Source organism: Numenius arquata, chromosome 11, assembly GCF_964106895.1.
Source record: "Numenius arquata chromosome 11, bNumArq3.hap1.1, whole genome shotgun sequence".
Lineage (NCBI taxonomy): Eukaryota > Metazoa > Chordata > Aves > Charadriiformes > Scolopacidae > Numenius > Numenius arquata.
Window position 1 is genome coordinate 26,052,747 of NC_133586.1, and position 14,458 is coordinate 26,067,204.

At 60.7% G+C, this 14,458-nt stretch overlaps 1 protein-coding gene across 1 annotated transcript; it reads left to right on the forward strand.

Annotated features, from left to right (window-relative positions):
* Positions 1–1,624: 1,624 nt before the first annotated feature.
* On the forward strand, positions 1,625–12,305 carry PCDH1 (protocadherin 1). Its single transcript, XM_074156259.1, has 3 exons — positions 1,625–1,688; positions 7,590–8,404; positions 10,035–12,305. The coding sequence occupies exons 1-3, from the start codon at positions 1,625–1,627 to the stop codon at positions 12,303–12,305; spliced, it is 3,150 nt and encodes a 1,049-aa protein (XP_074012360.1).
* The last annotated feature ends 2,153 nt before the right edge of the window (positions 12,306–14,458 follow it).

The following is a 14,458-nucleotide window of genomic DNA, read 5'->3' on the forward strand; positions in this document are numbered from 1 at the left end:
GGGTTTTCCACCTGGAGCGCATGACTCTCCAGACCCTTTCTCCTGCCTAGCAGGAAGAAGCCCTGCCAGGGGCTAAGCTCTCTTCCTGAGGGGGGAAAAGCGGGGGGATTTGGGGTGAGCTGGAGCCAGGGCTGCTCCAAGCAGGCCAGTGCAGCCTCTAGATGGTGCAGTCATGTCAGCCGAGCCGAGTATGTGTGCGGCGAAGGGAGCTGCGCAACAGGTCGGCGTAGCTCAGCAGGAAGCAACGCTCCCATCCTCACGCTGCTGCAGCAAAGCAGAAAGGGCTTTCCAGCATCCTGGCAAGAAATCCACACTGCAACCCACTGAGAAGGAAGGTGCTGCTTTGGGGGGGGGGCCTGCGGCACCCGTGGGGTGCCCGACTCCTCACAGGTTGCTGAGAGAGACCCCAGCATCTCCAGCTGGGAGCGCTTGAGGCCTTTGGCAGGGCTAGGCTGCAGATCCAGCCTGCTGGCAGGGAGCACTGTCTCTTCTTGCAGGAACACAGAGGCCAGTAGAGGCATCGAGGGAAGGGGCACCCCTGGAGCATGCTGTCCCCAATCCCCCAGGGACCTGTGCTCGCCCATCCGAGGTCCCACGGGGCGAGTGTGGTCCCAGCTGAGGTAGCGCAGCTTGCAAAGGCACGCCAAGGGCATCCAGGAGCTTGCAGGTGACTTTGGGAGCTCAAAGGTGCTCTCTGCTCCCAAGTCCCGACACCCTGCAATGAAACCATGATTCACCCAGGTGTGGCAGGAGGGGACAGTTGCTTTTCCTGGTGACACTACCTCACCCGGGCAGGGCTGCTGGAGCCAAGGCTTGTAGCCCCCCTTGTAGCCAGGAGCCCCCCTTGGCTGGGGGGGGATCCGAGGAGGCGTGGGCACAGCCCCCCTGGTGGGGTCTCTCACACAGAGGGGTCCCTTGCCTTAGCACAGTGGGGTGCACTGCTGGCCGAGCCCTCTTTCCCGCTGCAGGGGCTGCAGGGGTGTGAAGAAATGTCTTTTTACCGGATGTAAAAAGAAATGAATGAATGAATGAATGAATGAGAGCACTGGGAGGGGAGCAAAAGGGGAGACCAGTCCCTCACGTGAGCAAAGGGGTCCCTGGTGTAAAGGGGTCCCGGGGGGCTGCGGGGACCCCTCCCTTCTCCACCGCTATGGGGCTTAGCACGGTGTCCGCAGCCTGGAGCCGGGAGGGTGGCTCTGACCGGTTACCGATGCCCGTTCGTCCCGGCCCGGCTGGGGCTGGGGATCTGATAAGGAGCCGGAGCTCCACCTCCCCGTGGTGGCGGCGAGAGGCGGAGGCAGCGGGGAAAGCGAGGGGGGTGGGAAGGGGCCGTGCCTGCGCTGCGCTTCCCTTGCACATCCTCACACACACCGAGGGACGGAGGCGGGCACGGACGGAGCTGCCCACCGGGGCTGCCGCCAGCCCTGCCGCCGCCGCTCCGCCGGAGGAGCCGCAGCCCCGGCCCGGGGGAGGGGGGGTGGTTCCCACGGGACTTTTTATTTTTACCCTCCCCCCTTTTTTTTTCTTTTTCTTTTTCTTTTTTTAAATTTGGTTTCCATCCGTGGATAACGATCCAGAGGAGCCGGGGGGGTGGGGGGAGCCCGGTCCCGGCGGGGAAGAGGCGATGCAGCCGCCGCTGGATGAGCGCGCAAGGGGCCGGCACGGAGAGCAACGCCGTCCGCATCCAAGTAAGAGCTGCGGCAGGGCCGGGATCCCGCGGCCGCGGAGAGCTGCGGAGCGGTGCGGGATGCCCCGGGTTGGAACCTCGCCGCTGCGCGGGAGCTCGGGGCCGGGTGGCGGCGGGAGCGGCACTGGTGAGCATCCCCGCTGCCCTCCGCGCCTCTCCGCGCTTCTCCGCCCTGGGCTGCGCGGGCGGCGGCAGCGGGGCGCGGAGCTCGGCGGGCAGCGGTGGCGGGCGGTTACCGCTCCCGCCCGGCGCTGCCACTTGTTGTGCGGAGCGGCGCGGAGCGGCGCGGGGCAGGGTGGGCGGCGTGGAGTGGCGGTGGGCGGCGTGGGGTGGCCGTGGGTGCGTGGCTGTGTCGGGGTGAGAGTGGTTTTATTCTTCCCCGTCGGGGGGTGGCTGTGGGTGGGTGTCCTGTACCCCATCCACCCTTGGGTGTGCGCGGCCGGGGTGTGAGCGCGGCTCGGGGTGCGCTGGTGCGTGGGAGCGGGAGAAGTTGCGGGTGTTCTGGGAGCCGGGGCGAGCGCTGGGTGCCCGGAGCAGGGCTCTCTGTGTGTGTGTGTGTGTTAGTGTGTGTGTGTGAGAGAGAGAGGAGCGGGGCGAAGGGGTCTAGCAGGTGTAACACCCCTGCGTGTCCGTGGCGGGGGTGTCCCTGCGTGTGCCGCTGGGCTTTGGGTCAAAGGAATGGCGTGCGTGTCGAGGAGCGGGCTGCGTGTGTGTGCGGGGAGCGGGGGTGTGTGTTGGTGTGTGTTACAGAGGGGTGTGCGTGCCTGTGCCTTAGAAAATCCCCGTTTCCCTGCCTGGACGCGAGTGTGAAGCCGGTGCCCGGGGAGCGGCTCCCGTGTGTTTTCCGCGGGTGGCTGCGTGGGTGCGTGTATGTGTCTGTGTGTGCGGTGTGTGTGCGGGGAGGCGGAAGGCGCCCCGTTCTTTCCCCGGGGCTCGCCGGGGAGCTCCAGTGGCCGGAGCCGGCGGTGCCCGGTGCTGCGGGAGCCTGAGCCCGGGCAGCCCCGCCGGGGGCCGGGGAGCGGAGCCCGGCCTCCATCCTCCCACCCCCGCCGGCGGGGGCGGGTGGGGGTCCGGAACCGCGGCTCTCCCCGGCACCCTGCGAGGTAGGGGGTGCCTTATCCCCCTTCCCCAAGGCTCCCCCCAGGTCCTCCGGGCTGCGGTCTTGAAGGAGAGCCGCTGTCACTGCTGCTGGCTCCCTGCGGCCCGGGCTGGGTGTTTGAGGCCCGCTATATTTTTACCTTCCTCCAGGCCGGGATGGCGAGCATGATGGTGGAAGGGGGAGGACAGGAGCCTGCAGGATCTCAGAGGGGCTGGGGGCGACCCCCCGGGGTGGGAGGATGGGGACTGCCGCCCTGGGCTTGCTGGCTGCTGGAGTTGGAAAGGATGTGGGGAAGAAGGCAGGAGGAGGGAGGGCCCCAGGCTTCACCCTCTTTTCATCACCGTGCAGCTCCTAAGAGAAGATTTTGGGGTAAGGCTGTTCACAGGCAAGTGGGGTGCCTCCTCGTGGGGTGCTCTGGCTCGGGGAGTTTGGGCCCTGGTTGCATAAATGCTGAGCAGCCGCAGTGGCAGCCGGAGCTGAAGGAAACCGTGGCACATGCAATAAAATGCCCAGGATTCAGCCCCATCCATGCCTTTGATGCAGGACTCAACATCGGTGGCCAGTTTTGGGACAATATGGTCCTTGATCTCAGCCCCTCGTGTGGAGTGGAGCCGTGTTTAGCATTTGCTGCTTGCTGGGATGTTGCTCCAGCTCTGAGCATCAGAGCAGAGCTCGGGAGAGGGGGTATAGAGGTTGGGGGGGGGGGGGGATTAGCACTTGTATGCTCAGTGCAGGGTTTGGATAGACTTGTAAGCATGGGTCTGAGCCATGCAATCAGCCATTGGGAGCAATAAGAGGGTGGACTTTGGTGCCCGTTCCTGGGGCGGTGCTGCCTTCTGTGGAACGGGGCCAAGGGGCTGTGGGAATCACAGGGAGCAAAGGCTTGTTCAAGCAGTTGCTTAAATTCTCAGCGCTTTATAACCTCTCTTATTAGGGTGCTGTGTGGTGGTTTGTTGGGGTTTTTTTTTGGGGGGGTGGGTGCGGGTGCCTGAATTCTGTAGGATTTTGCATGCTACTGTCCTCTGAGAGCTTCCCAGTCATGCATTAAGCAGCGTGACTAACGCCTCTCTCATGTGGTTCAGTCTCTCTCACACTCTCCCCGTGGGGAGAATTGTGTGTGCGGAGGAATAGTTGTTTTGGGAGGGGTTTTTATTTTTAAGTGCTCTGTGCTCTGCCAGCCGGTCGGAAAAAGGTGCCTGGCACTGGAGAAGAAAGTGTGGGATAGTCCTTAGATCCCATGGGAAAATAGTCCGATGCCTTGGACTGGCCCCTGGGAAGCCTCTGTCTCCTGCACAGACGTGCTTTTCCCTGGTGGTGGAGGCTTCCGCCTCCTCCTTCTCCTCCTCTTCACGCCCAGCTCTGGGCTCTCACGTCTGCGCTGTGTCATTCGCACCCCAAGGCATCAAACAGGATTCCTTACCCCGGTAAACCCGGGGCCCCTCGCGCCCGCTGGCAATCCCTTGTGGGGCAATGGTCCCACTCGGCTTCCCAACCCCTCTCTTCCTCCAGCCTCCCTCCTTTGGGAGTTTCCTTCACCTGCGGGAATGGGGCCTGGGTTCAGGCTCCAGCCCCTTTATTGGAGGAGAAATCATGGGTGCTGGCCACCCTTGGGTGACTCCCTTCCTCCTTCTCCTGGCGTTTCCAGCTCCCTCCTGGCTCAGGGCCATGTGAGGCATCGCCCCAACGTTGGGACTTTCACCTTTACCTGCATTCTTTCACCTCACGTCAAGGCTTAGTCAGGACAGCACTACGTCATCGGCCATCACGGCCCAGCCTAGTACAAACAGGCTTGGGCAAACAGACTGGCAACGGGCACGGGTGCCTCTTCCGGCAGGGCCATCCTCTGGAAGCACCTTCCCAGGTCTTCCCCTTCTCCCTGTCCTTGCCACTCGGCCACTTCCAAAGGGATCGCCAGGGAACAGGGTGATGAAGCTCAGTGCAGGTTCAGGCACGCTGTGAAAGCAGGTGGATGTGTGGAAAGGATCCGGTGTGAGCGCACACGCGTGCTGTGGGCAGGCACATGCGTGTCCCAGCACACGCTAGTACCCCTGCGTGAGGTGACATCACACACATGCACAGGCAGTGATGACAAGGTGTCCTGGTTTGAGGTAAAATAGTGCCCACACAGGCGCACGCGCGTCTGGGTGCACACACATCCTGCTCAGGGCAGGAAGGCAAAGTCGTGCCCCTGGTGCAGGCACGGGTGTGCTCCTCGCAGTGCACGCACACATGTTGCATAACTGCACACCCTGCTAGGACACGTGTGCACACGTATGGTTCTTCCTACAGACATACAGTCATGTTCTTGGCAGGTGCACAGGCAGATACATAGACACATGCGTGTGTGTGTTCATGCGTTGTTGGGTTTCGCCTGTATTGATGCAGAGATGCTCTATGATTCTGCTCAGTCCCTTACCTCCTCCATCCTCAGCCCTGTGCAGTGATGGAGGAAGGAGGAAGTCTTGTTTGCCTCTTCACTTCCTCCTGAGGACATACAGGAGGTATCTCAGAGGTATCTTCCCACAGCACCCGTCTGGACATTTATGCATGTCCTCGGCAAGGTGGAAATCCCTCTTCTCTGCATGAAGGATGCTTGCAGGACAAGGGAGCAGAGTCAAGCTAGGCTTCAGGACCGTAGTTCCATCTCCAGAAACAGAGATATATTTTCACCTGCGGATGGAGAGCTTCTCTCTCCGTGCCACCGCTGAGGCACTCATCTGTGGGGAAGCAGGAGGGGTGGTGGGACTGGGAGCTGCTGGCTTGTGGGAACTGCCAAGGATGGACAGTTCAGGATGTTCCACTTGTTGAGGACCTGTACAATGCCAGGGGAACCAGGAACTGGACACTTGCTGTGTGGCAACGTGGATGGTGGAGGAGCGCTCACCTCCAGTATGGAGAGAGGGAGTGATGGGAGTGATGAGAGAAGGTTGTTGCTGCTGCGGGGCCGTGGCAGATGCTTCTGCCTGTTGATTTTAGGGCATCCAGCCACTGGGCTTCTGGGGTGCGGGTGAGCTGGGCTGCTCCCCTTCATGCTCACGGCTCAGCAGAAGCTGCGTGGGTGCTCTTGGATGCTGGAGGAGGAAGGTGTGTTCCCAGAATGGAAGGCGGGCAATGGAAAAGCTGGTGGCCAAGCACAGCACCAGGCAGAGGCTTGGTGACAGGGCGCAGAAGGGGACAGTCTCTACGGGGCTGGCAATGCACCTCTGTGATGTGTGCACACTGGAAGAAGGTTTCCAGTGACTGGATGCCTGTGATGCAGCGTGTGCAGTGTGTGTCTCTGCAATGCAGGGGGGCAGTACTTCTGTCACTGCCTCTGCAGCGGGTGGGGTGGACACTGGCAGGCACTCAGTGCGTGCATGCAGTGTCCCAGCCTGGAGTGGGAGGGAATGGGAAGGAACAGTGTGTCTGCAGCGAGGGAAGGGAACAGTGTTTGCTGGCGCAGGGTGTGGGGTTGCCTAGTGACTGTGCGGCAGAGGGGAGATGCTGTGCCTCCCATCACAGTGTGCAGGGGCTGTGCAGTGCCAGGAAGGCATAGGGTCTGCCCGCTGGGGTATGTCTGCTCTGCTGTGCAGGGTGGGCAGTGAGTCTGCATCCCTCTAATACAGGGGTGGGCAGTGCCCCCTTGTTCTGTGAGGGGCACAGGTGGATGGCAGTGCCCCTCGTGCAGTGCAGGATGGAGGATGCTCAGGGTCCTGCATCCCTGCAGTGCCCTGCGTGCAGTGCAGGATGGAGGATGAGGATGCCCGGGGCTCCTGCACCCCTGCAGTGCTGGATGGGTGGTGCCTTCACATCTGACAGTGTGAGGCTGGCAGTGCTGTCCTGTCAGCACTGCAGAGAGGGCAGTGCTGCTCTGTCCCTGCTGTGGCAGTGCCCTGTGTCCCTGCAGTGATGGATGGGAGGTATTCCTGCAGTGCAGGAAGTGCCCTGTGTCCCTGCAGTGATGGACGGGAGGTAGCTCTATGTCCTGGCAGTGCCCTGTGTCCCTGCAGTGCCTGGTGCGTGGCATCCCTGCAGTGCTGGATGGTGGCAGCTCTGCATCCCTGCAGTGCCCCATGTCCCTGTGGTGATGGATGGATGGTATTACTGCATCCCTGCAGTGCTCTGTGTCCCTGCAGTGCCTGGTGGGTGGCAGCTCTGCATCCCTGCAGTGCCCCATATCCCTGCAGTGCTGGATGGGTGGCGGCCCCACATCCCTGCAGAGCAGGCAGAGCCCCTGCCCTGCTTTTGGTGCTCCTGTTTCCGTAGGGCTGGCAGACACATGCAGTGCCTCTGTGTCCCCGCCGTGCATGGCAGGCAGTGCCCCTGTAGTGCGTGGCACACAATGCTCCTGTGTTTCCGTGGTGAGAAGCTGTCTGACCCTGGCCAGCTCCCATCAGGTTGCTGGCAGCAGGCTGCGTGCAGTCCACCCTGCTAGTGTGCCTCCTTGGGTCTAATTCCGGTTTGCGTGGTGACAAAGAGGGTGGACAGTGGCAGGAGTGGCTTCCTGCAAGTGACAGGAAGCCAGGGCTGAGGTTTCAATGACTGGGTTGCTCACTCAAGCAGGGCGTTGCAGGAACTTTTACAAGTCGGGACCGGTCTTCCCGGGCACTTGCTTGTGGAGGCTGCCAGGAGACCAAGGCTGGGGCCAGCTCTGCCAGGCGAGCCCTTGAGGTCCCTTCCTTTTCGGGTGCTGTTTTGGGACCATGTGAAGTCCCAAGGGCACAGGGGATGCACCAAAAGGGATGCACCAGGGAAGAGGGATGGGGCAGAGCGGTCCCAGGGGCCCGGATCTGCCTAACCTCCAGTGTCTGTGTCTCCTTCCAGCTCCCCTGCAGCGCAGGATGAAACCGCTGGCATCCTGCCTGGGCCTGTGGCTCCTCTTCCAGCTCCCTGCCCTGGTCTCTGGGACACGTGTGGTCTACAAAGTGCAGGAGGAACAACCCCCCAACACCCTCATAGGGAGCCTGGCCTCTGACTATGGCTTCCCAGATGTGGGACATCTCTACAAGCTGGAAGTGGGGGCCCCGTACCTACGTGTAGATGGCAAGACTGGGGACATTTACACCACAGAGACCTCCATTGACCGGGAGAGCTTGCGTGACTGCCAGCACCTCCTGCCCGGAGAGCCCTGCTACCTGGAGTTCGAAGTGTCCATCACTGACCTGATCTTGAACAGCAGCCCGCGTCTGCTTGAGGGACAGATAGAGGTGCTTGATATCAATGACAACACCCCCAACTTTGCCTCACCCGTTCTCACTTTGTCCATCCCCGAAAACACCAACATCGGGACACTCTTCCCCATACCCCTGGCTATGGACCGGGACTCGGGTCCAAATGGTGTTGCCTCCTACGAGCTGACTGCTGGTCCTGAGGCCCAGGACCTCTTTGGGCTGCAAGTGGCGGAGGATCAGGATGAGAAGCAGCCGCAGCTGATTGTCATGGGGAACCTGGACCGGGAACAGTGGGACTCCTATGACCTGACCATCAAGGTGCAGGATGGAGGCAACCCTCCGCGGGCGAGCAGTGCCCTGCTTCGCATCACCATCCTGGACATGAATGACAATGCACCCAAGTTTGAGAAGGCCCTGTATGAGGCAGAACTCTCTGAAAACAGCCCCATGGGACACTCTGTCCTCCAGGTGAGTGCAGGGGCTTCTTTCCTGCCTGTTTGCAGCAGGGACAGCTCAGGGACCATTTATATGGCCACCTGCTGCCACAGTGCTTCAGGGGAGGAGAGACCCTAGAAGGGTTGCAAGCTATAGGAGCCCACAGTATCACCAGGGCCCAGCGGCCAGGCAGGTCCCTGGAATGTCACATCTGCTAAAATGAGGTTGGAGAGGATGGGCAGGAAGGTGCAGCCAGAGCTGGGGCTGCAGGACGTGACTGAGGGGCAGCGGCAGTGCCGGCGAGTGTGCAGGAGCAAGGCTCCAGGTTATGGGGAGGGCTACAGGGAGGGCTGGGACCCGAGGTCCATGCGGAGCCTGGCTTTGTGCCAGGCTGGTCTCAATGCTGCCCACAGACAAGACATAGACCCTTTCATAAGTTGCATTCCCTTGGCCACTCCATGGAAACTCTGGCTCTCGCAGGAGATGGGGGGCAGGCAGCATCCCTGCTGCCCATCCCAGGGGGGCTGCCCGTGACTCTGGGGGTGCTCTGCTGTCTGCAGGGTCCAGTGGCTCTGTCCTGTCTCAGGCAGCAGCGCAAACTGGCCCAGGGAGCCCGAGGGGATGGATCTCGGTGGATTTGGCTTGGAGGGGGCATTGAGATGATAGTAGCTGACATCTGTTTATCTGCAGCTGCCATCTTAATAAGCAGAGCGCAGCCAGCTCTCATCTGCTGGCTAATTCTTATGTGAATTTTTTAAGAATTCATTTTTCACTGTTAAGAGAATGGAAGTTGGAAGCAGATAAGGGAGCCGTGCGGCCGGGAGGAGAATGGGCTGAGACGCTGCCGCTGCTGCCATTGCTCAGCTTTTATCTTTCAGGGGGAAAATGACTTCCGCTTTTTTTTGTGAGTGGAGGTAAAAGGTGGAATTTACATTTAACAACTTTCGTTCTCCATCCAAATCTGCTGAGCAAGATAACGGCGGAGCAGCAAATGGTGCAGAGAAGAGGCAGCTCGGAGAGCCGATTAGGGAGGCAAATGTTAGACAAACCTCATCTTCTTTAGAAAGCAAATAATAGGCGTAGAGGTAGGTTTATGCGAATGTAGAGCTCCTGATGAGCGGGTAGGGATGGCTGATGCCGTGCAGAGTTTAGGCAGCCTCAGTCCCCACTTGGCTGCATCCCTGAACACTGGAATGGAGTTGCTGCAGCTCTGCACATCCTCCCTTCCCTCCTCCTCATCCTCACCTTGGCCTGGCAGCTGCTCCAGCCCCTCTTTAGGGAGGGTTTTTGCAGACCGGGTGCAGCCAGAGCTGTCCCTCCACTCTTCTGCCTGGGTTGTGGCAGCAAGGGTTGGCAAGGGTTCCCGGAGGATTCCCTGCGTGCTGCAGCTGGCCAGGAGGGGAGCGTGGAGGGGAATGCGGCTGACCGGCCCAGCCGGTTTCACTGGAAGAGCAAGGAGAAGCCTCCCTGCCGGAGGGCCGCTCCCAGCTGCTCTGCCGGTCCCAGGCTCTTTGCCCCATAGTCCTTGGCCCCAGAAGAGGAAATCCTGGTTTTTTCCCCCTGAGCCGTCCCCAGAGGAGGCTGCAGCAGGCAGCACAGCAGTTTGCAGAGGGGCTCACACCGCCTTGCCCTTCTGCTCATCATTTCTCCCTCCATCCCACAGGTGAAAGCCAATGACTCGGACCAAGGTGCCAACGCTGAAATTGACTACTCCTTCCATCAAGCCTCGGACATGGTGCGCCGGCTGCTGCGCCTGGACCGCACCACCGGGCTCATCACCGTGCAGGGGCCCATCGACCGTGAGGACGTCAACATCCTCAAGTTCTCCGTCATGGCCAAGGACAAGGGGGCTAACCCCAAGAGCGCCCGCACCCAGGTGGTGGTCACCATCAAGGACATGAATGACAACGCACCCTCCATAGAGATACGGGGCATTGGGCTTGTCACCCACCAGGATGGCATGGCAAACATCTCGGAGGACGTGCCAGTAGAGACAGCAGTAGCTCTGGTGCAGGTGTCCGACCGAGATGAGGGTGAAAATGCTGTGGTGACCTGTGTGGTGGCTGGTGATGTCCCATTCCAGCTGCGGCAAGCTAGTGAAACGGGGAGTGACAGCAAGAAGAAATACTTCCTACAGACCACCACGCCACTGGACTATGAGTCGGTGAAGGAGTACACCATTGAGATTGTGGCGGTGGACTCGGGGAACCCACCCCTCTCCAGCACCAACTCTTTGAAGGTGCAGGTGATGGACGTGAATGACAACGCGCCTGTCTTCAGCCAGAGTTTCACTGAGGTGGCCTTCCCCGAGAACAACGAGCCTGATGACCTGGTGATGGAGGTGAGTGCCACTGATGCTGACAGTGGCTCAAACGCCAAGCTGGTTTACTCCCTGGTGACGGACCCCTCTTCCAAGGGCTCCTTCACCATTGACCCCGACTCTGGGGAGATCCGGGTGAAGGCAGTGCTGGACCGAGAGCAACGGGAGCGCTATGAGTTCTTGGTGGTGGCGGCAGACAAGGGCAGCCCCAGCCTCAAGGGCACAGCATCTGTGGCCATCAACGTCATGGACAGGAATGACAACGACCCTAAGTTCATGTTGAGCGGCTACAACTTCTCAGTGATGGAGAACATGCCGCCCCTCAGCCCTGTGGGTATGGTGACGGTGATCGATGCTGACAAAGGAGAAAATGCCCGCATCCAGCTGTCGGTGGAGCAAGACAACGGAGATTTTGTCATCCAGAATGGCACTGGAACCATCCTCTCCAGCATCTCTTTTGACCGGGAGCAGCAGAGCACGTACACTTTCCGACTCAAGGCGGTGGATGGTGGGGATCCTCCCAGGTCTGCCTATGTGGGGGTGACTATCAACGTCTTGGATGAGAATGATAATGCCCCCTTCATCACTTCACCCTCCAATGCCACCTACAAACACATCCTGCCCCACACCAGCCCTGGCCAGCAGGTGAGCAAAGTCAAGGCGGAGGACATTGACTCTGGCGTCAACGCAGAGCTGACCTACAGCATCACAGGAGGCAACCCCTTTGAGCTCTTCCAGATCTCCCCACACAGTGGAGACATCACCTTGGAGAAGGAGATCTTGCGCAAACACCATGGCCTGCACCGCTTGGTAGTGCGTGTCAATGACAAAGGCAAGCCCTCACGGCACGGCACGGCACTGGTGCACTTCTACGTCAATGAGACGCTGGCCAACCGCACACTGCTGGACACATTGGTGGGGCACAGTCTGGACACACCACTCGACATAGACATCGCCGGAGACCCTGAATATGAGCGCAGCAAGCAGCGAAGCAACATCCTCTTCGGAGTCATTGCTGGCATCGTGGCTGTCACTCTGGTCATCGTGCTGGTTGTCCTGGTGCGCTACTGCCGGCAGCGGGAGGCCAAGAGTGGCTACCAGGCAGGTAAGAAGGAGACCAAGGACCTGTACGCACCCAAGCAGGCCAGCAAGAGCAGTAAGAGCAAGAGCAAGGTGAAGAAAAGCAAGTCCCCGAAGCCACCCAAGCCCACGGAGGATGAGGAGGAGACAGGGCTGCAGAAATCGCTCAAGTTCAACCTCATGAACGACTCTGTCAGCGACAGCCCCCGCATCCACCTGCCCCTCAACTACCCACCGGGCAGCCCAGACCTGGGTCGCCACTACCGCTCCAACTCGCCGCTGCCCTCCATCCAGCTGCAGCCTCAGTCGCCCTCTGCCTCCAAGAAGCACCAAGTGGTGCAGGACCTGCCGGCCACCAACACCTTTGTTGGCACCGGGGACAACAACTCGACGGGCTCCGAGCAGTACTCGGACTACAGCTACCGCACCAATCCCCAGAAATACACCAACAAGCAGGTAGGAGAGCTCATCCTGAGGCCGGCAGCGGCCCCCCCGCTGCACCGGGGAGCCATCTGGACAGAGGTGTGGGAGTAAGCGTGGACTGGCCCCCAGCCCCGCATGCGTGGCCCTGGGGGGCTGGCAGAGGACTACCCCGGAGCCGAGCCACGAAGCCTGGTCGTGGGGTGGGGAGGGAATGGGGGTGGTGGCAGGGGTGGGGAGAGGCCAAAGACTGTCAGAGCCCTTGTCAGAGCGCCCAGGGCTGGGTCCTGGCGGCGCTGCCTGGGTGATGGTGATGTGAAGGGTGCTGCGTGCATGTGCCTCTGCATGTGGATCTCTGGGGAGCTGGGGAGGGAATCCCACCCGCATGGGTCCCCTTTGGAGACCGGCTCTAAGAGCAGGGAGGAGGGCAACGTCCACCCTCCCATCCATCCCTCTGCTTCGGCTGACTGGTGGGGAGGAGAGACTGGTCCTGCTCCTGCCACAGCTCTGGGTTCCCAGCCCTGCCCCTGTCCGGGGAGCAGCAAGGAAGGCACTAGCCTTGCTGTTGCCAGCCTGGCTCTGCTAGTGCGGCTGAACCTTTCACCATCCCTGTGCAAAGCTGCCCAAAAAGGGAGTTTTGCACCCGCTGTGGCTGCCCAGGCAGGTGGGGCTGGGTGGAGAAGCAAAGCTCTGCCTTTTTCCCAGGCCTAGGCTTGGGCTTCCCCCAGGCTTGGGCCCTCTGCCATAGCCAGCGTGGTAAGAAACCGTGCTTCCCTTAGTATGAGCGTGGGGGCCCGGAGCTACGGCTCTGCAGGAGCCATGCTGCAGCCGCAGAGGAGGAGGAGAGTGGATCCGGGTGGCCAGGGAGCTTCCTCTGGGTGGAATGGGTCTGGCTGTGTGCCGGGGCTGGGTCTCATGGTCGGGGCTGGAGGAACGGGGCACTGGGGTCTCTGCTGCGTGCTGCGGTCGGGTCACTGCTCTTGGTCTAACTGGGGTTTTCTGCTGTGTGTGGGGCAGGGCAGAGGTAGGTCTTGGCTGCAGACCAGGAAGGGCTGCTCGCTGGTGTGCGCTGGAGCTTGGAGCTCTCCCAGGAGGTCGTGGGATGAGCCCAGAGCTTGCAGAACCCTCTTTCCTCAGGCTATGGCCAGTTAGCTTGCACCACGTTTCTGCTTTGGCGCCTGTCTGGTCTATCCTTAAATAGCTAGGGAGGCGGAGGGGGGACGAGCGGCTTTGCCTTCTTCCTGGGGCCCCATGGGTGAGGACCACCCACTCCCCCACTGTGCTGTGCCCTCTGTGCCCTGTGGAGACCCCTGCTCCCTTCTTTGTACCCTGGTAAGCGGCAGGCTGGGCTCCTGCCGTGGGGCTGAGCTCAGCTGCCCTGTTGGATTTTACTTCAATAAAGTTTTCTATTTTTGACCGGTTGTGCCTTATTTTCCCTGCTGCCCCCTGAAGATGCTCTTGCTCCCAGCAATTTCCCAGGCATATTTTCCATGTCCCCAGCCACTGGAGCACCCAGGCACCGCAGCGCCCAGAAGTGATGCTCACGTGGGCTAGCTACCTCCACAAGTCCTCCACCATGCCCCAGCATGGCTAGTCCAGAGGCCTCATGGTATCAACCCCTTCCTTCCCAGATTGACATCTCCCATCTCCAGAGGGCCTGGCCCTCTAAGGAGACAGCTTTCTGCAAGACATGGTTCACAGCACATGCATGTACATACACATACACATGTACATGTGTGTCACAAAGCAGCCATCTCACCTTTCTTCTACCCCAATACCCCCATGCATTGCTTCTCCTGGTTCATGCCCACGCCCTTCTGAGTCCCACCCATGTCCCAAAGCCAAGTGTGTGGAGGAGCAAGTCCCTTCCATGTGGTGCCTGGCTAGCATGACCCAAATCCTGCCAGTGAGGGCTGGAAGACGCCTGCCTCTCACCCACCGCAGTGCTGGAATGAGGACGTACATGGTTGCAGATGGAGCCTTGGTGCGTCAGCAGCGCCAGGGGGAAAGCACCCAAAGCAAACGTGCTCCCCCACCCCGGGATGTGATGGGCACCCTCGCAGCACAGGAGAGGTCCTCCCAGGCAGGCTTGCAGGCGGCAGTGGGGCTGCGGGAGGGTGATGGAGACAGGCGGCCACGTGACCTGTAAATCTAGCTCTGCCCCTCCTGGTGGGCAGGCTGGGGGCAATGCTGCTGCCGTGGGGCTTCCCCAGGCTCTTATCTCCAGTGCGCTGGAGAGAGGATGGATCCTGGTAGGCAGGAGCAGC

Bases quoted from the DNA above. Each gene is read 5' to 3' on its own strand.
- PCDH1 (XM_074156259.1), top strand. From the start codon at position 1,625: ATGCAGCCGCCGCTGGATGAGCGCGCAAGGGGCCGGCACGGAGAGCAA. The intron at 1,689-7,589 runs GTAAGAGCTGCG...GTCTCCTTCCAG, and splicing joins GCAACGCCGTCCGCATCCAA to CTCCCCTGCAGCGCAGGATG. The intron at 8,405-10,034 runs GTGAGTGCAGGG...TCCATCCCACAG, and splicing joins TGGGACACTCTGTCCTCCAG to GTGAAAGCCAATGACTCGGA.